At 49.2% G+C, this 19253-nt stretch overlaps 9 protein-coding genes across 9 annotated transcripts; 5 read left to right on the top strand and 4 right to left on the bottom strand.

Annotated features, from left to right (window-relative positions):
* Nucleotides 1-1172: 1172 nt before the first annotated feature.
* B0J16DRAFT_78601 (transmembrane amino acid transporter protein-domain-containing protein) lies at nt 1173-3768 on the top strand. Its single transcript, XM_046134474.1, has 5 exons — nt 1173-1660; nt 1711-2789; nt 2842-3002; nt 3051-3116; nt 3166-3768. The coding sequence occupies exons 1-5, from the start codon at nt 1497-1499 to the stop codon at nt 3721-3723; spliced, it is 2028 nt and encodes a 675-aa protein (XP_045987334.1). The 5' UTR covers nt 1173-1496; the 3' UTR covers nt 3724-3768.
* A 749-nt stretch (nt 3769-4517) lies between these two features.
* Nucleotides 4518-6221, bottom strand: B0J16DRAFT_78513 (uncharacterized protein). Its single transcript, XM_046134471.1, has one exon. It carries the CDS (start codon nt 5805-5807, stop codon nt 4677-4679), a length of 1131 nt encoding a protein of 376 aa, XP_045987333.1. The 5' UTR covers nt 5808-6221; the 3' UTR covers nt 4518-4676.
* Nucleotides 6222-7008: 787 nt separating this feature from the next.
* Nucleotides 7009-7659, top strand: B0J16DRAFT_78515 (RING-A protein). The gene is made up of 4 exons (XM_046134472.1): nt 7009-7196; nt 7250-7328; nt 7385-7455; nt 7509-7659. Exons 1-4 carry the CDS (start codon nt 7098-7100, stop codon nt 7605-7607), a joined length of 348 nt encoding a protein of 115 aa, XP_045987332.1. The 5' UTR covers nt 7009-7097; the 3' UTR covers nt 7608-7659.
* A 90-nt stretch (nt 7660-7749) lies between these two features.
* B0J16DRAFT_381303 (microsomal signal peptidase 12 kDa subunit-domain-containing protein) lies at nt 7750-8170 on the bottom strand (the record flags this gene model as incomplete). Its single annotated transcript, XM_046131143.1, has 3 exons — nt 7750-7932; nt 8001-8060; nt 8120-8170. 3 exons carry the CDS (start codon nt 8168-8170, stop codon nt 7750-7752), a joined length of 294 nt encoding a protein of 97 aa, XP_045987331.1.
* A 1187-nt stretch (nt 8171-9357) lies between these two features.
* Nucleotides 9358-12005, top strand: B0J16DRAFT_78555 (uncharacterized protein). Its single transcript, XM_046134473.1, has 2 exons — nt 9358-11142; nt 11194-12005. The coding sequence occupies exons 1-2, from the start codon at nt 9851-9853 to the stop codon at nt 11777-11779; spliced, it is 1878 nt and encodes a 625-aa protein (XP_045987330.1). The 5' UTR covers nt 9358-9850; the 3' UTR covers nt 11780-12005.
* Nucleotides 12006-12343: 338 nt separating this feature from the next.
* On the top strand, nt 12344-12677 carry B0J16DRAFT_262834 (mitochondrial import inner membrane translocase subunit TIM8; the record flags this gene model as incomplete). The annotated part of the gene is made up of 2 exons (XM_046123319.1): nt 12344-12461; nt 12514-12677. The coding sequence occupies 2 exons, from the start codon at nt 12344-12346 to the stop codon at nt 12675-12677; spliced, it is 282 nt and encodes a 93-aa protein (XP_045987329.1).
* Nucleotides 12678-13210: 533 nt separating this feature from the next.
* Nucleotides 13211-14159, bottom strand: B0J16DRAFT_317085 (ribosomal protein L23/L15e core domain-containing protein; the record flags this gene model as incomplete). Its single annotated transcript, XM_046125353.1, has 4 exons — nt 13211-13365; nt 13420-13645; nt 13706-13821; nt 14129-14159. The coding sequence occupies 4 exons, from the start codon at nt 14157-14159 to the stop codon at nt 13211-13213; spliced, it is 528 nt and encodes a 175-aa protein (XP_045987328.1).
* A 238-nt stretch (nt 14160-14397) lies between these two features.
* On the top strand, nt 14398-15720 carry B0J16DRAFT_77813 (putative methyltransferase-domain-containing protein). The gene has a single exon (XM_046134468.1). It carries the CDS (start codon nt 14614-14616, stop codon nt 15487-15489), a length of 876 nt encoding a protein of 291 aa, XP_045987327.1. The 5' UTR covers nt 14398-14613; the 3' UTR covers nt 15490-15720.
* Nucleotides 15721-17383, bottom strand: B0J16DRAFT_77879 (HAD-like domain-containing protein). The gene is made up of 3 exons (XM_046134470.1): nt 17210-17383; nt 16992-17032; nt 15721-16594 (listed from the first exon to the last, which is right to left on the bottom strand). Exons 1-3 carry the CDS (start codon nt 17253-17255, stop codon nt 15953-15955), a joined length of 729 nt encoding a protein of 242 aa, XP_045987326.1. The 5' UTR covers nt 17256-17383; the 3' UTR covers nt 15721-15952.
* Nucleotides 17384-19253: the final 1870 nt, after the last annotated feature.

Raw genomic sequence — 19253 nt, 5'->3', positions numbered from 1 at the left:
ATGGTGAGCATTCGATTGTCATGCCCATGCAAGACATAGGCTGAATCTGTCGTGGATTTTGGGCCATTCATTGATGGGTAAGGTGAAGTAGGGGAAGGAGCCTCTGCCTTGCTTGCCTGCCCGCATGCATGTCTTCAGTTCCCGTATCCAATCCCAACCCCAGGCTCTGACATCAGAATAACAGTCATGCATGCATGATATCTCTTCACTTCTCTACTCTTCATTTTTCTTTCTAATTCCACTGACAACCAAGCCTATTACGCCCGCACAACCCTTTGGAACAAACTGTAGCCAATATTCCTATTAGCTATTGCCTTGAGAGTGGTCTCGTGAGCCCCTAGTCTCGTCTCCACGTACCATCGCCTATGACCCCATGCCTAAACTAAAACAAGGCCATAACCCGTAAGGCCTGTTGGAGCTGCACAAAGATTCGAATTGCAGGTGGGGTTCAGTGCGACGAGGCAATGTCTGGACTGCATTGAAGCGGGTACAACCGCTGTGCCATAGTACCCTGACTCTGGCAGTTTTCATGATACTCAATGGCTTGCGGTCGAGGTGAGACGAGACTGTTTTGTCTGTTGTCCTACGCAGATTTAGTCTAAAGTTTGGCGTAGACGTTTGTTAGTCTGACCACACATACAGTTACTGCATATGTCCTATCAATCACTTGTATTCTCCGGCAGTTCAGTTCGCGCAGTTCAGCTCTAGAGCCAAACGTCAAGTCACCCTCCCTCCCCTCCTTCAACTGCAAAAGCAGACTACATGAGACTAGTCTCCTTGGCGGTAGCGTAGGGTCCTGGAGATTGAGAGGATCTCTTACTGCATGTTTAGTCAAACGTCTTATCATGGTTGCTCTGCTGAACAGCTCTTTGTATCAGTAACCCCTGTGGGCTCGACCCTGCCAACCCAATTACAAGCCTGAGATCAAGATCAAAATCAAGATCCAAACTGAAGCCAACAAAGGAGGAGTCGGAGTCGTTGACCATCCATCGGCTATCGCGTGCACAGGGCACAGGCGCTCTCGAGCTATTCTTGGCTGCGATAAGCGTCATGTCCTTCTCGTGCTGGTGCTGGTGCGCGCCCACTTTCTGTCACTCGCTATACCAAACCAAACCTACCTTAGGTAGTAACATATTTATCCAAGTTGAGCCGCGTGCCATATGACCCTGAGCCGAGTCTGCCCTCTCTCTCTGTCTCTTGTCTTCTTTTGCAATTGCTCAACTCGCTCGTCGAGGACTGGTGATACCTCAATTTTGCCGAGTCTGCAAACCCTGTCTTCCATTGCATCGCTGACCTTGTTTGCGACCATCCATCCAACTTTCCATTTTTTTCTGCAGCCTTCGCCACCCCAACCATCCATACCTGGCCGACCAAGAAGAGGTCAATTGAGATAACTCAGAAGTTCATATTAGGCTCCAAAAAGAACAACGAGACGACACGACGATAATCAAACCAACCCAAGTCAGACGTGAAATTGGCGGCAATTCACAATCACAATGTCTGCGGCGCGGAATCCTACGAGTTGGGATGACTACGAGGGCGGTGCTTCGCCGGGAGAAAGCGTGACCGAGAGCATGCTTGAACGCGAACAGGCTCTCGTCGACGACGACAATGACGATGCTGAAAATGGCAACGAAGGGGGCTTCTCAAGACGGCGACGGTATGGTCCAACCAAATCCATTATAAAATATCCACGTCTAACTCGCGCAGTTCCTCTATTACCTACCAATTGGCTGCTATTGCCGACATTGGCGGCGTCAACAGCTTCCGATCCTTTGCCAGGAGTTGGCAGCGAGCCGCGGGATTCCATGAAGTTATTCCTCGTCGACCGAGTTTTGTTCTTGCGCCCGACCAAGACGCAGAAGATCTTCAGTACAGTCGCAGCCATGTTCCGGGATCGTCGCAACCGCAATCCGGTCTTTTGCGCCAACACTTGGAAGCATCGTCTTCTCAGGCCAACGGCGAATCCAGCTCAGCAATTGAGTCGTCTCCAAGAGCAATGAGGACATCCCGTCGCGACGACGAAACAAAACCGCTGCTTGATGTTGAGGCAGGCGATTCGTCCATCGTTGGATCGCCCCGATCAAGCATCTTTGCTGTTCCGCCACATCTTGCGGCCCCTGATATCGTTGGCAGCTATGGCTCGTTCCGGGACTCTTCGCCCTTTGGGACCATGGAAAGAAACACGCGCCACCGTATTTCCTTCAGTGAAGGAAGTGGTTGGGGTGTAGCGGACGAAGATGGAGAGGAAGGCGAAGACGCAGCGCATGGCGAGCACCAGCCTATTCTTGTCAAAGAGGTCAAGCAGGGTAACAAAGTTGTCCTTGCTGTCGAGGGTCAAAGTACTCTTCCTCAGTCCGTCTTCAACTCCATCAACGCTCTTATTGGCGTTGGGCTACTGAGTCTTCCGCTGGCCTTTCAGATGACGGGCTGGATCACCGGCCTATTTCTCCTCACTTTCACAGCTGCTGTCACTTCCTACACAGGCAAGCTGTTGGCCAAATGCATGAACTTTGATCCTAGTCTCATCACATATTCCGACCTGGCGTACATCTCCTTCGGTACTCGTGCTCGAGTGATCGTCTCTGCACTTTTCAGTCTTGAGTTGATAGCAGCTTGTGTCGCTTTGGTGATCCTCTTTGCCGATTCTCTGAGCCTTCTACTTCCAGGCATTGCAACTGTCAACACTTGGAAGGTTGTAGCTTCTGGCTTGGTGTTGGTGCTGAATGCATTGCCTTTGCGCCTGTTGAGTTACACCAGCGTTATCGGTATCTTTTCCACGTTTTGCAGTAAGTACACAAGCTCGGCGTTGAACCCCGTTAATATACTAACGTGCTCTAGTTGTTGTAATTGTTATTATCGATGGCTTCTACAAGCCCAACTATCCTGGTTCGCTCCGAGAACCGGCGACGACTTACCTTTTCCCTGAGAATTGGCTGGCCGTTCCCCTTGCGTATGGTCTTCTTGCCAGTCCCTGGGGTGCTCACTCTGTGTTTCCATCGGTATGTTACATGTTATTTGTTAGAGATATCGGAACTGAGATGTTATAGATTTACCGTGACATGCGCCACCCGTACAAATGGGGCAAGGCTGTTAACATCACCTTCTCTTTCTCTGTAAGTTTTCAAGTGATACTCAAGTTGTAGGCTTGTCTAATTTGCGCAGTATCTGGTGGACACATGCCTGGCCGTGATTGGTCTGCTCATGTTCGGTGATGGCATCAAGGATGCCATTACTTCTAATATTCTGAAGTCCAAAGGCTATCCTGATGCGTTGAAGATTATTATGTGCATCTTCATCGCTATCATTCCTCTGACCAAGATCCCTCTTAACGCCCGTCCCATTATCACAACCTTGGATGTCATTTGTGGTGTTCACGAACATCATCACCATCACGAACAACCTCACAGCCAGCCCACTCAATCATCTGTTCTTGTCACCAAGGCGGTCCGAATGCTTGTCCGAGTCTTTGTGGTCATTCTCCTGCTGTTCATCTCTATCGTCTTCCCGGCCTTCGACTCCGTCTGTGCATTCCTCGGTGCTGCTCTTTGCACCCTCATCTCTATCATCCTGCCTATCTCATTCTATCTGAAGCTGTACTGGCAGGATGTGTCTTTGCGGGAGAGGATTATGTCTGCTGTACTCCTCGTCATCTTTGCTATTTTGGGTACACTTGGTACTATCTGGACATTCTTGCCTAAGCATCTCATTGGCGCTGACTAGACTGTGTTTTTTTACTTACTTGAACGTTGAGGCATCTACTGGAGTTGCTGAGTATTGTGTGTTGTACTGGCTGAGCTAGGTGTGCGTAATTTATGTGAACGCAGCTAGGATAAAATAATATGTTATGAATGGACCATGTGATCTCATCCTGTCTGTATCCGTCTTGCTACCATCCCACTGTTGCGTACCATCGATCTCCGTCTCGTTGATAAAATCGTTACGGTGTGTCGAAGAGTTGGGAAAATCAATCCGCACTTCATAATAGCGACGCATGTGCTCGTCTTGCTAGAGCTACGATCTTTAGTACTCAGGATAGGTAGTCTCAACATTATGTACCATCAACTAAACACTAGTTCTCGAATAAACCTAGTTTTCCAATGATCATCAATGAAAGATATATTTAACGAGCGTAGTCATAGCTATCTAGACGTTGGAAATGAGAAACATTTCCTAGTCGTTACCACGTTGATCATCCTCATGCCGCTTCGCTTGCAATAAGACCGAAAAGAGAGACAAAAAGCTCTTGGGTATCATCAGAAACCAGTCGGAAAAGAAGATGATTCGTCATGATACAAGTTGCACATCCCAATATACATCCACCTGTTCCCCTATGATCCCCCTTTGATATAAACATTTCCGCGGTCGTGACCTAACTCCCGTGCAAGGCAAAGAGTCCGAAAGTGCAGATAAAAATCACATAGATGACTCCGAGGTACCAATAGCTGAATCGCAAAAAAGCCTGACCCAATCAACAGTCCTTCCGAATATGTCTTCGATTCTCTGATAACGCCAAAGTTCAGAGACAATGCCGCTTTACCCCTGAATATGAAAATCCGTGTCGCCAAATATCACGTTCCGTTGATGCCGTCTGTGGACTGCCGGCAGTCGAAAAAACATATGCAGAAGAGAGTAATGAAAACGCCGAAGTACGAAGCACCCAAAGACATTGAGTCTTAAGAGAAAAGACGTTGGTCCGCGCCTGAAGGAGAGGGGCTGCCCAAGTCCAATTTGAGAATACGGCGGAGATCGTTTTCCATGGCCTGGAGGTTGTTTGAGCGACCCTCAAAAGGAGCTGGCTCAGTTGGAGCGTGTCTAGCACGATCGTATTGGTGGGCGGGAGGAGCGGGCGCGAATCCATTCGGAACAGAATGGGATACAGTCGTGCCGTTTCCACTGAAGAGAAATTTCTTTAGAGCCTCGGTAGGATCTTCCGGTTCGAGGTTGGTTCGAGATTGGTGAGGGGACAGGTCAGCGGGCGACCGCGCAGAGTTGGAACGAGCAGCTCGAATACGTTCCCCATAGGGCGTCGAGAAGGCTGGTCCCATAGGTCGGCCTGGAGTTCCATCCAGTTCCGCACTGTCGATGCCACCGGATTGAACCTTAGATTGGGTGCGGGCTGTCTGGGGAAGAGTTGCCGGCTTTGTAACACTGCCCGGCCCGAAGGGAGACTGCACCGAGGGCGATTCATGAACCAGGCCTGAAGGACGGAAGCTGCCAGTGCTATCACTGCGTTGACGTTCCTTCTCTTGGCGGTGGGCACGGAACATGAAATCAAGAGGAGATTCCTGGACGCCTGACGAAGTCTGACGCAAGGGGGTTGGCGCCTCGGTGTCAGTCGGAGGAGAAGGCTCCTGGATGATATCCCGTGATGTCTTACTGACACTGGGCGACTCAGTCAATGGTCGAGACACAAAGCTGGGAAGAGGCAATGCTGATGGCGCAGGAGAGGCATGGAAAGTGGCACCAGCGAAGGCGGAAATGGATTTCATAGAAGAAGATTGATGCGGAGGTGTCTGACGGCCAGGGCGAGCAGACTCAGGTGAGTGAGGGCCATTTTTGCCACGATGCTTGTTGTTATTGTTGTGACTGCCGTTTCGAGTTCGCTGTTTCGAGTTGTTGTGGCTCATGGGAGTATCGGTGCCAGCTCCTTTCTGAGGAGTGCGTGGCGCACGATCATATCGCGCGGGATCAATAGTGGCAACGTCGTTCTCGGAGGCATAGGCCTTCTGAGCTGCAGGACGGCCGTTACGGCCATTCCGGCGACGAGCAGGAGTTGTCGTAGGTTGAGATGGTGTCTCACTCATTTCTTCGGGTACTTTATCACAAAAAAGGAGTATGCAGTGTGGACCGATTGAGATGGGACGAGACGAGACGACAATACAGTCAAACAAGCCTGTTGTGGTGTGGTGTGTTTTATCGTATTGTGTGGTGAAGGTTTGTTTTGCGATGCGACAGATCGAATTATGATTCTGGCGGATTGTACGAGAGAGAAGATAAGATTGAAGTAGGATTGACGATTGAGTATAAAGCGACTATTCTGGTGAGGAGAGTGTTGGCTGTTCTGACCATGGTTGTACTAGACTGTAGGAGAGACCGTGAATCAAGGACGGCGTAGTGAATGAAGGAGGGGAACGGGAACGAGAACGGAGAAGAGAGAAGGGAGCCTTTATTAGCAGGTTAATAACAAGCAAGCACAGGGCAGATCCGACGTGGACGGGAAACTACCTACCTAACTAAAGTCAAGTCAGTTAGAGCCCACCCGACTCCAAAGGCAATGACGCGGGCAGAGCCAAGCCAGTCCAGGTGTACAGAGCGGAGTCTTGAGCGCCTAAAGCGGCTCCATCTGGCACTGATGCTTCACAGCTGTGCTGTGCAGCCTCGTTTTCGGGGGCAGTGCAGTAGTATTATATGCTTTTTCGTTTCTTTTATTCTTTTTCTTTCTTTCTTTTCCGGTTAATTTTCAGATTGCATCGAACAATAATCTTATACCTTAATGGGTTTAAACTTTCAAAAAGTATGAGCTGCATGTAGAGATTAGGTATTGATAACAAAATTGAATTGAAAAGTATAGAAACTCTACCTACCTGATCTACCCCGCCGTGCCGCTTCGCTGTAACAAATGCCCGGGTTACGTTACAAGGTCAGCACTCAGCACCCACCGTAGCTGCCTGCCTGGCGCTTCATCCATCCAATCTATACCTTCTAGGTACTATCAAGGAGATAGGCAGATCCAGCCTTCCACCCAAACTCTTGAGCCGCATCATCGCTGTTTTAGAGTCAGCATTAACAGTGAGAATGTATGTTTGTTCCTTTCCCCTGCTCTACACCATCAAGGTTCCCTCTTCTTTTACTGTTCGCCTCTCATGCCAAATCTGTGCCACTGACAAACACAAGCTTCGCATCAACGACGCATAGGACCGTCCGGCCAACGATATTTGTACGTATTTCGCCTTCGCTTGTCGACCGCAACTCGACAACAACAACACCGGACGATCGATTCTGGCCTCCGACAGTAAGCAGCCGTGTCTTTCAGCAGCCAGCAAATCGATACAGAGCATCAATACCTAATCCTTACTTCGAACACTATACCCATCATGGCCGACGTTGAGATGAGCGATGCGCCTGTCGCCAAGAAGGCTGAGGGCTCTAACAGCAAGAGCGTCGAGGGCAAGAAGAAGTTTGAGGTCAAGAAGGTACAGAGTTCCTGGATGTGACCCTCCTGGACATACGCTGACCGGAAACGTAGTGGAATGCCGTAGCTCTCTGGGCATGGGATATTGTCGTTGATAACTGTGCTATTTGCCGTAATCACATCATGGACCTCTGTATGTTTACTGGATATCTTCACGACGTCATGGGAAGAGGCTGACAAATTCACCAGGCATCGAATGCCAGGCCAACCAAGCATCCGCTACCAGCGAAGAGTGCACAGTAGCCTGGGGTATCTGCAACGTAAGATGGCTGCATCATGTTGTTCTCATGTATTTGGGCTAACGAGTACCTAGCATGCTTTCCACTTCCATTGTATCTCACGATGGTTGAAGGCCCGATCTGTTTGTCCTTTGGACAATAGAGATTGGGAGTTCCAGAAGTACGGACGATAGAGCATAACTTGAACGACGTCTCTGGAGATTATGTCTTACGAAGAAAAGAACAAAATAACCGTGGGAAAGGGATCGCTGAGGTGTTGCATTTTGGTACTGATGTACTAGAGATGATAGCCATGCCCAAGTCGGGCCATACAATTTATTGATTTCCCTTGCTTGCAAGATCGTACGCGTAACCTGCCGGCAACCACTTGACAGGATGTTTTTTGTAGAATGGCCAAGCCGGCACAACGACGAGGAAGGTCAGGGCTGTGCCTCCCAGACCTAGGTATACGGCGAGCTTGATATCTTGGAGAATATAACCGACAACGAACGAAATCAGCTATTTCGCAGTTAGCCAAGCAATGGAGGACGAGGGTATATGGTATCATCGCAGGAGGTAGAACGTACGCCGGAAACGATAAGGAGAACGGTAGCGAGCATCTCGACGAGCTTCTGGCCTTCAAAGTCCTACAGTGGAGCTTCAGTCAGATGTTGATCAGGTAAATCAAGGAGGGGGGATCATGTACAATCTGTCCATCGACGATGTCTCGGATCTGATCAAGAGCTTGGTCGGCCATCTTGAATAGCAGTTGCGTGGTTGTAACGTAGGTAGTTGGAGGTGTTGATCCGATGCGCTGCTATGCTATGCCGTCGGTCGCGAATAGGTACAGTACTCTAGTCCGGTGGATGTACAGTCGGAATTGGTCTCGACACCTGGCTGTTTGGATGCTCCAACACTATACCGCTTTCGGTACCTAAACAAGCTTTGACAGTAGCGAGGGGGAATGTCCTTGGTACGTACTGTACACTATCGTCAATGCTTGGTTTCGGAGTCAGATGAATAATAAGGTAACGAGCAGGGAAGCAATAACGCAATGACCAGATTATGGTATGTTATTATTGTTAGCTCAGTTCTTTGACTACCTAAATTACGTAGGCATTTAAGAAACCTGTCATGAGAATTTACAGGACAACGTTGGCAAGGCTATCGTATGGATCTATGCGCAATGGAAATGGGAATGACGGGATTGGATTCAACGAATCAGTCATTCATGGAAGTTAACCTAGCTACCTAGTCAGCCAAACCATCTGATGCGTTCCTGGCCGTCGGGTTTCGGCAACCTACATAGAACAAGCCTGAACAACATGGACGGGCTCCGATCAGGAAACAACCCGCCAAAGAAGAGCCGGATGACGAGCACGGGGGCCGATAGTTCTAGTTACGAGACCACCTATAAGACCAAGGTCAAGGTCAAGCATTTCCTGCAGTAAGTCAAATCAAAGTGGCGGCTGGGTTGTCTATTTTTGCTTGTGATAGCCGACACACCAAGACAATTTTTTTCTTAGCCCTTCCCACTTCTTACTGTAGACTACTTAGTTCCTCAACTCCTCTTTAATCAACTCAACCCTGACATCTATCGTCGTCGCTACTGACAACCCAACCTACAAACCTCCTTTTCATGTACCCCGTGCACAGCGAACCGGGTCTTCGAATCTACCAAAACCACGAGAAAATTTCTCGTCTGGTTTAGCCGTGCCAGTATCGAAATTGGCCTGACCTTGCTTGTTACTCAAGGCCCCGGCATCCATCGTCACCCTATCTTTATTCCCTGTTCGGGCCCAAAACAAATTCTCGCTATTTTCGGATACCTTAAATAACTCGGCCTGACTCCTGAAGAGGACATTCTACCTTCAGCTTATATCGCAAACTCGCTCTTTATCAATTACTCGATAGGACTCCAACTTCGACTGCCTCCTATATCGACGACACATTCGCGCACCAACGCCTCCGTCGCCACTATCACGTTCCGGCGTCGCGCCGTTATCATATACAAGTTGTCAAGTTGGCTCAACTCGCCTTTTCCAACGTTTCCCTTCCTTCGCTCTTCGGTCCCGGCTTCTGGGTCTACAGCGGAGTAAACAAGAAGCCCCCGTAACTGGCCTTAGAACGTACCATCCGCCACTCGTCTTCCGCTAGTCATCATCCCTTCGAACAACCAGCTGCCACTGGCGACCACCGCCGAGCGTAGCTCAGTTTTGAACAAATCACCAACTCGGCGCGCCAGTGCCGCGCCGGGTGCGACGTCAATAATCGCCTGCATTAGACGACGCAGTAATCGAAACAATATTCAAGCTATGGGACTGTGAACCTAGTACGCATTCCACCTTTCGCCCTCCCGACAGACTCGCGTCCATCTATTATATATAGCCATCGTTCGAACCAGAACTCTCCGGGATTGGCTACCTATCGATTCAAAATGTCCGACCACGAAGATTCCAGCTCTATCCCCCGGTCGGGGTATGACACTCCTGTCCCAGAACTGGATGACCACCGCCACCAAACGGTTTCGACCAGGGTTGAGCGCCCTCGTCGCGGTACCTTCGACAGTCTTTACGGTGCTCGTCACCTCGAGCCCGAGCCTGCCTCTCCTCCAGCTATTCTGGTTCGCGACTTTGAGGAAGCTATCATTGATGAGGAAACCGGCGATGCTTCCCCTACCGCTCGCCGTAGCCGCCGTCCTACTGTAGATTCGGCGGACCGTTCGATTTCACCTCCCAATTCAGTCAAGGCTTTCGCCCAAGCTCGACGTCGAGAGCGAGACATGTCATTTTCCGAGCCTAACAAACCTGACATGGAGGATGTCGCCAGCCGGGCCATGTCTATCTCGAGCAAACGCAGCCACCGAAACAAGGCACATACTGTTGATAACGATGCTGCTACCATCTCGACCAACACAACCGCAGAGGAGGACGTTTGCTTCCCTGTCAAGGAGAGTTACCACAAGGACCATTTGCACATTGACTTCGACTATCTTGAGAACTTTGTCAATGAGCAGGCTGTGGAACGTGCGGCAGAGCGTGCGGCAGAGCGCAATGCTGCTGCTGCAGCTAAGCAGAGTTTTGAGGACGTACGTACTCGGCGGAACGAATCGCGTCTTCAACGAATGGTCACTGTTGATGGTGATATCCTGGAGCCCGTCTCGGACGATTCGATGACTCGTGAAAAGACCAACCAGACTGTGCAGTCCCACAATGAGGGTTCGGTCGCTGAAAAGCAGCCTGTCCCTGTTGATCCGAACCGATTCAGTTTTTTCTCCTCGGCATGGGAGTCAACCATCCACGCAGCGGATTTTGGTGACCTTGTGCTCCCAGGTGAAGATCTTCGCGGCCTTTTCGAACTGCCTGATGAAGAAGAAGACGGAGTTTGGTGGCTGAACATTAATGCCGCTACTAAGGAAGAAGTGCAGAGCATTTGTAAGGCTTTCGGTATTCATCCTCTCACAATTGAGGATATTATCACTCAGGAAGCCCGTGAGAAGATTGAGCTCTTCCCGTCGTACTACTTTGCCTGTTTCCGCTCCTTCTCTGTCGTTGAAGAAGATGACGGCATTGAGTACGAGCCATTCAATACTTATGTCATCGTGTTTCGGGAGGGCACTCTCAGCTTCAGCTTTGAGCCAAACTCTCACGCAGCGCAAGTTCGCAAGCGAATCACTGCATTGAAAGATTACGTCTCTCTTAGCAGTGACTGGATATGCTACGCTTTAATGTAAGTATCACTCGCATGGATATCATGATTGGTCTTTCTAACTGTCTGCAGTGATGATATCGTCGATTCGTTCGGTCCTGTTATTCGCCAACTTGAACTTGAGGCAGACGCTATCGAGGATGAAGTGTTCGTTATGCGTGAAGATGACTCAAACTCCTTCCTCCGCCGCATTGGCCGAATTCGAAGGAACTGTCTGGCTCTTTATCGCCTTCTCGGTGGCAAGGCAGATGTTCTCCGTGGTTTCACAAAGCGATGCAACGAGAACTACAAGGTCACCCCCCGCATGGATATCGGCATGTATCTGGGTGACATTCAAGATCACGTTGTGACAATGGCTACCAATCTGGGTCACTTCGAAAAGATTCTATCTCGGGCGCATAGCAACTATCTCGCAACGGTTTCCATCAAGAGCATCGAGCAGGGAACGCACACCAACGAGGTTCTTAGCAAAATCACCATGGTGGCCTCTGTTCTAGTTCCCCTGAACTTGGTCAGCGGTGTATTTGGAATGAACGTGCCAGTTCCGTTTCAGACTGTTGATGCGGAAAACCTGGCACCTTTCTTCAGTATCATTGGATTCATGATCTTTATGTGTTGCGTATTTATAGCATTGGCACGCTGGAAGCACTACATTTAATGGCAATGCTGGTTGGAACTGTATCTGCATACTTTGCCGGTTTCTACCTATTATCTTCTTGCATTATAGATTCAGAAGGGGTTGAGCACTGTACTATGTTCTGTATAGAGGTAGAAACGGCGCACGGTGGTATATAGCGATGGTAGTGATACTCTTGTTACGCTCTTTTAGTACTACTTGATATATTAGATTTTGTTCAATGACTAGTCATCTATTTCTACTGAAGTGTAATAATGATTACTTTTGCAAACTTTGAGGTTCTTGAAGTCAAGCTGTATAGAATATGTTACACCAATCTTGTTACAAATATATAAACCTCTTCTAGCATGTCCAGATATGTCTGTCAAAATCCACCCAACATACATTCTTGAAGTTGCATCAAAGGCTGGGAAGTGGGGCTAACCAGCCGATAACCAACGGGCCATTATTGGTCAGGTTCTGAGCAATTGCGCATCATCAAAAATCCTGAACTTCAGACAGTACCTATCTACAATTCAATCACAGCACCAGCAACCCGACCTCACTCTGCATTCAACTACCAACAGTCAACCCATAACCGCCAAAATGAGCGCACAACAACTTTCCATCGATAACGCCGACCTTGAGAAGCTCAATGACAAGGACCGCACCGAACTTCGCCAGTTTCTCGCCAACGAGCAGCAGCGTTCTCAGATCCAAGCCCGTATGTCCAACACACATATTGGGAGAGCATCTAGCTAACTAAAGATCTCTAGAAACTCACAGCCTGACCCAGATGTGCTGGGCTAAGTGCGTTCCCGGCAGCATCAAGAACCCGAAGCTCGACAAGTCCGAAGAGACATGCTTGGCCAACTGCGTCGAGCGATTTCTTGACGTCAACTACCTCACGATGAAACACCTCAACGGCATGCGCAACTAGAAAAATTGCTAAGCGAAAGGAATGAGGTTATTGCAGACCATGTATGATGAAACTTTGTGTATAATTAGACGGGACATGGACGGAATAGAAAACCCAAGCCCATACCCAGGATTGGAACTCTCGTGATTGCGAATTTTTATGATCACGATGTGTACAACATGAAAAAATTGAATTCCTCGATTTTCTAGTATCAAAGGAACTTCATGCTTTGACCTAAAACCTTATGCCTAGTCTTTGTGTGTTCAAGAGCGTGACTCACTTGCACGCAAGATAATATTACTACATACCAAGGATATTGAATGGCAACACAATTACTTTCACAATCATATTATGAAGACATCACTGGAGACATAATAGGATTGTACTCGACGAAGAGGCACAGACGATGTGCTGGGCGGTTTTAAATTCATGATCATTTGCACTCTAAACGAGAAGCACTTTTTACGCCTTTTCCCATGTCCGTGTCTTGCATTTTCAGCAGACGAAAAACCAGCCCAATGACACGCCAGAAATCCACAAGCCAATAGATGTTTTTAAACAAGAGAGAGCTTGTTGGCAGCGATGTCGAGAGCATCGACATCGGGGGTAAGGCGAGCGTAGGCCTTCTTGCTGCCGTCAGGTCGGATCAGGGTGTTGATCTTGAGGCAGTCAATGTCGTAAAGCTTCTTGAGGGCAAGCTTGATTTGAGCTGGCGGGTGTTAGATTCTGTTTGAGTAGTATATTGAGAACAAGTTTCACTCACCCTTGTTGGCCTTGACATCAACGATGAAGACGAGGGTGTTGTTCTCCTCCATCTTCTTCATGGCGCTCTCAGTGTTGAGAGGGTGGATGACAACCTTGTGCTCATCGAGACGGGGCTGGTGGGGGATAGATCGACGAGGGTACTTGGGAGCACGGCTGGTGATCAGGGTCTTGGGACGGTGGAAGGAAGTGCTGTAGCGAGCCTTAACCTTCTTGTGGGAGTTGGTCTATTGACAAAATTGTTAGCAAGCGATGCCACGAAAAAAACAGAATATTGTAAAACTTACGCCCTTAAGAGCGGCCTTGGCAGCCTGAGCGGCCTTGTTGCCTCCTGTAGTCAAAAAAAAAAAAGCATCAGCAATCGCCCTTGTACAGAACTCGCAAAATCTGCTGCTGCATGATGCTGTAGGGGTAAAGCTTGGAGAGTAAAGTCGAGGAGGCAAAAAGAAGGATGTCCGGGTCGGAATTTCTCGATAGTAGCGAAGCAAGACGGTATCTACACCTGATGCTTTCAAATCAAATGAATGTTGAAGCAAGCGTGATGTGATCGAGGCATAATGTTATCGAAGCAAGATTATTGTCGAATCGAGCCGAGTCGCCATGCCGTCGTCGTTCTTGAGAGATTTCGCTTCGAGAATTTCCGCCCGTATGCCATTTCTTCTTTTTCCAACTCTTCCTTTCCCTCGTCGCGTTCTCAGATCATGTCGTACCTTTCTTTCCCTTGGTATCCTTGGCGGCCATTGTGTCGGTTGTCGTGGGCACAAAGTTGTCTGTGGTTAGTCGATCGAAGGTCAAAAAGAAAGAAAGAAAAAATGTGGTAGAGCGATGTGGAAGTTTTAACGCAAGAATGTGCCTTCGTTAGGGCTTGCTCCACACCTTCAACATGATTGGTGGCCACATTCACTTATGTAAGCGTGTTAGGAAGTCACTGAGAAGAAGAGATACCTACACTCAATAGCATAGGCAGGTTTCAGTCACACTGCTGTAATTGGTTGTATCGATAATCTAAATTAACATACGGGCGCCATGAGATTATTCCCCTTGAGTTCTATATATCATCCTGTGGTGGGCTAAAGCGGTGAGTCTTAACATTGCCCTGCCTTTACCGAGACTAACATGAAATTTATTTCAGACTACCTTATTTTGCTTCAAAGGAGTTCAAACGTCAATACGCGACGGAGAACCTCACGTCAGAATGGTTTCCAAGAAGCAGGCGAGGGTAAAGAGCCTTTCGAGTGGTCGTCCACCAACGGTGAAATCATCACGGTCTATGTCCCGAAAAGCCAGCAGAAGTCTCATCAACACACATCACCAACTGGAGAAACAACGACGACAAGCGGCAGCCAAGGGCGACAAGGCTACGGAGACTCGCCTTGCCACAGAAATTGACAAGCTAGGCGGGCTTGATCACTACCAGAAGGCAAGCCTCCAGGGACAAAGTCTCGATAGGGGCGGCGACACGTCAAGGGTACTCTTGGAATGGCTTCCAATGGCAGATCTCAAGAAACGCGCGCAACCTTTGCACATGCTGGAGGTTGGCGCATTGAGTACACGGAACGCATGCTCTACAAGTGGTGCCTTTTCCATGAAACATATCGACCTCAACAGCCAGGAGCCAGGGATCACCAAGCAGGATTTCATGGAGCGACCCTTACCCAAGGACGATTCTGAGGTCTTCGACATTATCTCACTGAGTCTAGTGCTCAATTTCGTCCCCGAGGCCGAGGGCCGTGGTCAGATGCTTCTCAGAACGCTGTCGTTTCTTCGGCCTGCATCTGAACCTCCAACCGGCTCCGATGAGCTGTTCCCCTGCCTCTTTGTGGTTCTGCCTCGCAGCTGTGTTGACAACTCACGATATTTCACAGACACCCGGCTCGACGAACTGATGACCATGCTTGGTTACGTATGCACCAGGACGAAGATGACCCAGAAACTGGCGTATTCCCTATGGAAGAGAATCGGGACTGTCTCCAATAAGCGACCGGATTTCACCAAGAAGGAAGTTAATCCAGGACGGACACGGAACAACTTTGTCATGACGCTCAAGGCATCGACGAGTCATTCGACATGAGGTGATGAGGGGAAACACGACGACGCGTGGGGCTTCAACGAGCTGCATATGCGCAACTATCCAACCAACAACCGATACACATCGAAACATATGGTGTTTTACACTTCTATGAACCCACGTTAGTGGGCTAGCACTATCGGTTTCCGCTGCTGATAAACGATCATTTTTTTATCGACACGGCCTTGGCGCATATACACTGTACTGTGCAGCGATAGATCGACTATCTGCGACTTCCTACGTCGCACGACTGATAAGGGGGCGGGTAGTACTCATGCAGTTTGTGGACACTAAATCACCAGTGGACAAGATCAGCTGGACGGTTTGTTCTCGGATTTGAGGAACTAGAAATCCCTAGCGAGTTGCTACTTTGCTTCTCCGCACGAAACTGCCGCGCTATTCGACGACTATCATTTCCCCACTCTTGGAAGGACCTTTGCATGCAGCTGTCTATCACAACCGTCTATCATACTCCCAAAGAAGCGAGTTCAGAGTGTGTGAACTCGGCAATTGCGATCTTGGCCAAAGGCTCATCTGGCGGCAAGGGCGCATTTCCAGGACGAACAACAGGCAGGCTGCGCATACCCGCTCCAACAGCAGCCTTGACTTCGTCGATGTTGTCGCTCAAGAACAGCCATCTATCAAGGTCCTTGTGCTCCGGGTGATGAGAGATGATCTTCGTGTAGCTGTCGACCTCGGTCTTGGGGCCCGCGTTGGTTGTATCAAAGTAGTCGGCGATAAGAGGGGTCATATCTGGCTTCTCGGAGTTTGTGTGTGAGAAGAGCAGTTTCTGCGCCGGGACCGAACCGGACGAGTAGATGATGATCTTCTTTCCCTCCTGGACGGCCTGGTTGAAGAAAGGCTCGACATCTGGGAAGAGAGGAGCGACAATGTTACCCGACTTGTAGCCTTGCAGCCAGAGGTATCCCTGGAGCGATTTGAGGTAGGCTATCTTGACATCACGCTTCACAAGGTCGCGAACGTGTGCTTCGAAGTCAGAAGGCGAGTTGCGGTACTCTTCGGGGAAAGCATCACGGTACTTTGCAAACTCTGGATTGTCCCACTCCTGTTCCAAGACTTTGGGAAGTGCCTCGAGTGCATATGGGAACTGGGTACGGCGAACAGACCTTGGTCAGCAGGCTGCAGTGTTGTTGACGTTGGGTACACTATTACAAAACGGGACAAAGTCGGTGAAGTGGTTAAAGGGGCTGGGGAAGATGTGCTGGTATCAAAAAAAACTCAACTGCACACGCCAGAGACTTGCGCAACTTGGCATGACCTGGTTCGGCAGCTTGGACGCCGAGAAGTGGATGTCAAGGCCGGCGGCTGACCGAAGAGGTTCGGGATGAGAGGCTGGGACGAAATTTGATGGGATCCATACGGAGCTCCGGGCCCGGAGCGGTAGGGAGGGGCCGACGGAGGTGGTACATGGGAAAGGGAAAGAAGAAGACGGAAGACGGAACGGTTGCCAGGTGCAACAAGACATAGAGAACGGCACAACTCACTAGGACATCCTTGACAAAGGAGATGGGACAAACGGTTCCTTCTGCAATATGTGTTATTATGGCTATTCTGTGTGTACAAGGTAGATAGATATCCAAGCAAAAAATCGAGTGTATCCAAACATGTACCATATCAAGAAAATAGGACAGTCCAAAACAGTTCTCAGAATCAACAAACCGCGCAGTCACTAGGAACAACTGTGGGGCTAGCTTAATCTTACCAATATCAAACACCAGGACATTGAAGTCGTTGAGATTGAGCGTCATGGTGAATGTGAGTTGTTTCTCGGGAGAAAGCGGTCAAGCCTGATATCGACACGTCCTTGAGAGGGAGAGACAAAACAGGTGAGCTGGACAGGCAGAAAAGGTGACGGGGGAAAATTCTTCAGATTTCCAAATCCGATCTGATATCCCTGCTACGATCTTGAAGGGTAACGGTCTCGAGGGAGCGAGAAAAAGTAAAAATCTGCAAAATCGGCGGTGGCAGCAGAAGGTCCTTGTTCCTGGATTCAAGAGCGGGCCGCTATCTAGCTTGGCGGCTTCCAGGGAGCTGAGATGCCTTTTCTTGGAGGTTCGGGATCCTTGAGTTGGCTAAATTCCCCGTTCTTGGTCTGATGCAGCCAGAGGCTTGGGTCGAGGTATGACAGCAGATCGAATCTAGACGGCTTTGGGACCGGGGAATTTTGCAAAGATGGAGGGTTAGTGGTTGGTTTGGTGCCATGTGAACAATAGCGGAAAGGCGGTCAAGAGGTGAGGTTGGGTTAGCTCAGAGCTTTACAGGTGAGGTGACCAATAGTGTGTGAGTCTTTGTTGACTGCAGGGTAGGACATATAGTAAAGCTACCCATACTATCAACTGACTGAAGGAAGTGAATGGAAAGACTTGGCTCTCGAAGCAGGGGTCGACGGTCAGATCCGAGATGGCTTGTTCATGTTTCTGGTGGATCTCTAATTAGAAACCTGCTGGAAATGACAAGTGGCAGTTTTGAGATTTCTCTGACAGTCACGAGCGTATGAGCTGGAGGACAAGTCATCTAGATCTTTTTCGTATTCAAGAAAGAGCAGAGCATACAGTACGTAGGACGAGACGGGTATACGCAGATTGGCGTTAAACCCTGTGCAGCAATTGTACTCTTTACTGTAGCTCTGAGGCAAAGCTGCAGCTCAATGTCGTAACCAACAAATCCCCTGCTGTTCCCGAGCTGAAGTGGTCAGTTCATGCAGCTCCCGGAACGCAGCGCCAAACCACCCCTGACAACACCTGCAATTGCAACGACAACAATCGCAGTACAGTACAGAGAAAGGTAACAGCTGTTAGTTACTTCAGCCCTTGCCATTGTGTCCTTAACACAGGAGGACCCTTTCATTGGACTTGGTGGAGTCTTTGCGCTTGGCCTCGTGGTGTATGGAGACCTGATATGTATAGTATAGTACAGTAGTAGGATGCATGTCATATATGTACTTGTGATTAGGCGGCCCCTCCACCCGCTGCACATGTCACTTTGTCGCCCAGCCATTCGAGATGAAAGAAGGGTCCTTGCCTGGCCCGTCCCATCACCTGTTTCCTTTAGGTGATGGGTCACATATTTTTAGCTCCATCCCATGACTTAGAGCTACCCTGGACAAGGGATTCGCTTCTGCAACTCTCGAGCGATAAATCTGTTGAATCAGACCAGGAGAAGCCATGACTGAGATCTCGAGCATCCCTCCCCCCCTTCGATGTGCCCCCCTCACCCCATGGCAGATCTCCACGCACTATGTACGAAGCAGATTATAGTGTGGACAGTACAGTACACGTTTGGTGTATGTAAAGGAAAGTAAATATTATGTTTCTAATCTGGCGACGAATCAGCACTGAAAACGACGTGAAGTGAGACAGTCCAACCGAGTCCGGCCCAGAACCAGTGAGTCAAGATCAATGCGCAGTTGTACAGCAGGTTGACCATTGTGACTTGTTCACCTCCAATATTGTAATTATCTCGTCTCGTTTCAACAACCAAATCTCATCTCGTCTCCGTATCTCGCTCAGGTCTATCAATTGAGTCACAGCCATGGTGGAAACAGGTCTCCTGTCCTTGAAAGCGGACGCCAATGTTTACTCAGTCCCCATATTTGTCCGCCGAGTCTCCATAAAGAGACAGGAAACTGTAAACATCAGATCTCACCCACGACTCACTAGGCCGAGGACCCGCACCGACTGTTGGGACGGTACTTGACGGCCTGGCACGGAGTTTCAAGGTACGGTAGGGTACGGTGCGGCGCGGTA

The sequence above is a fragment of the Fusarium flagelliforme genome (assembly GCF_020744385.1).
Source record: "Fusarium flagelliforme strain FIESC 12 MPI-CAGE-AA-0113 chromosome Unknown B0J16scaffold_2, whole genome shotgun sequence".
Taxonomy (NCBI): domain Eukaryota; kingdom Fungi; phylum Ascomycota; class Sordariomycetes; order Hypocreales; family Nectriaceae; genus Fusarium; species Fusarium flagelliforme.
Note: the sequence above shows the minus strand (reverse complement) of the source record. Positions and strands in the feature narration are given on the sequence as shown.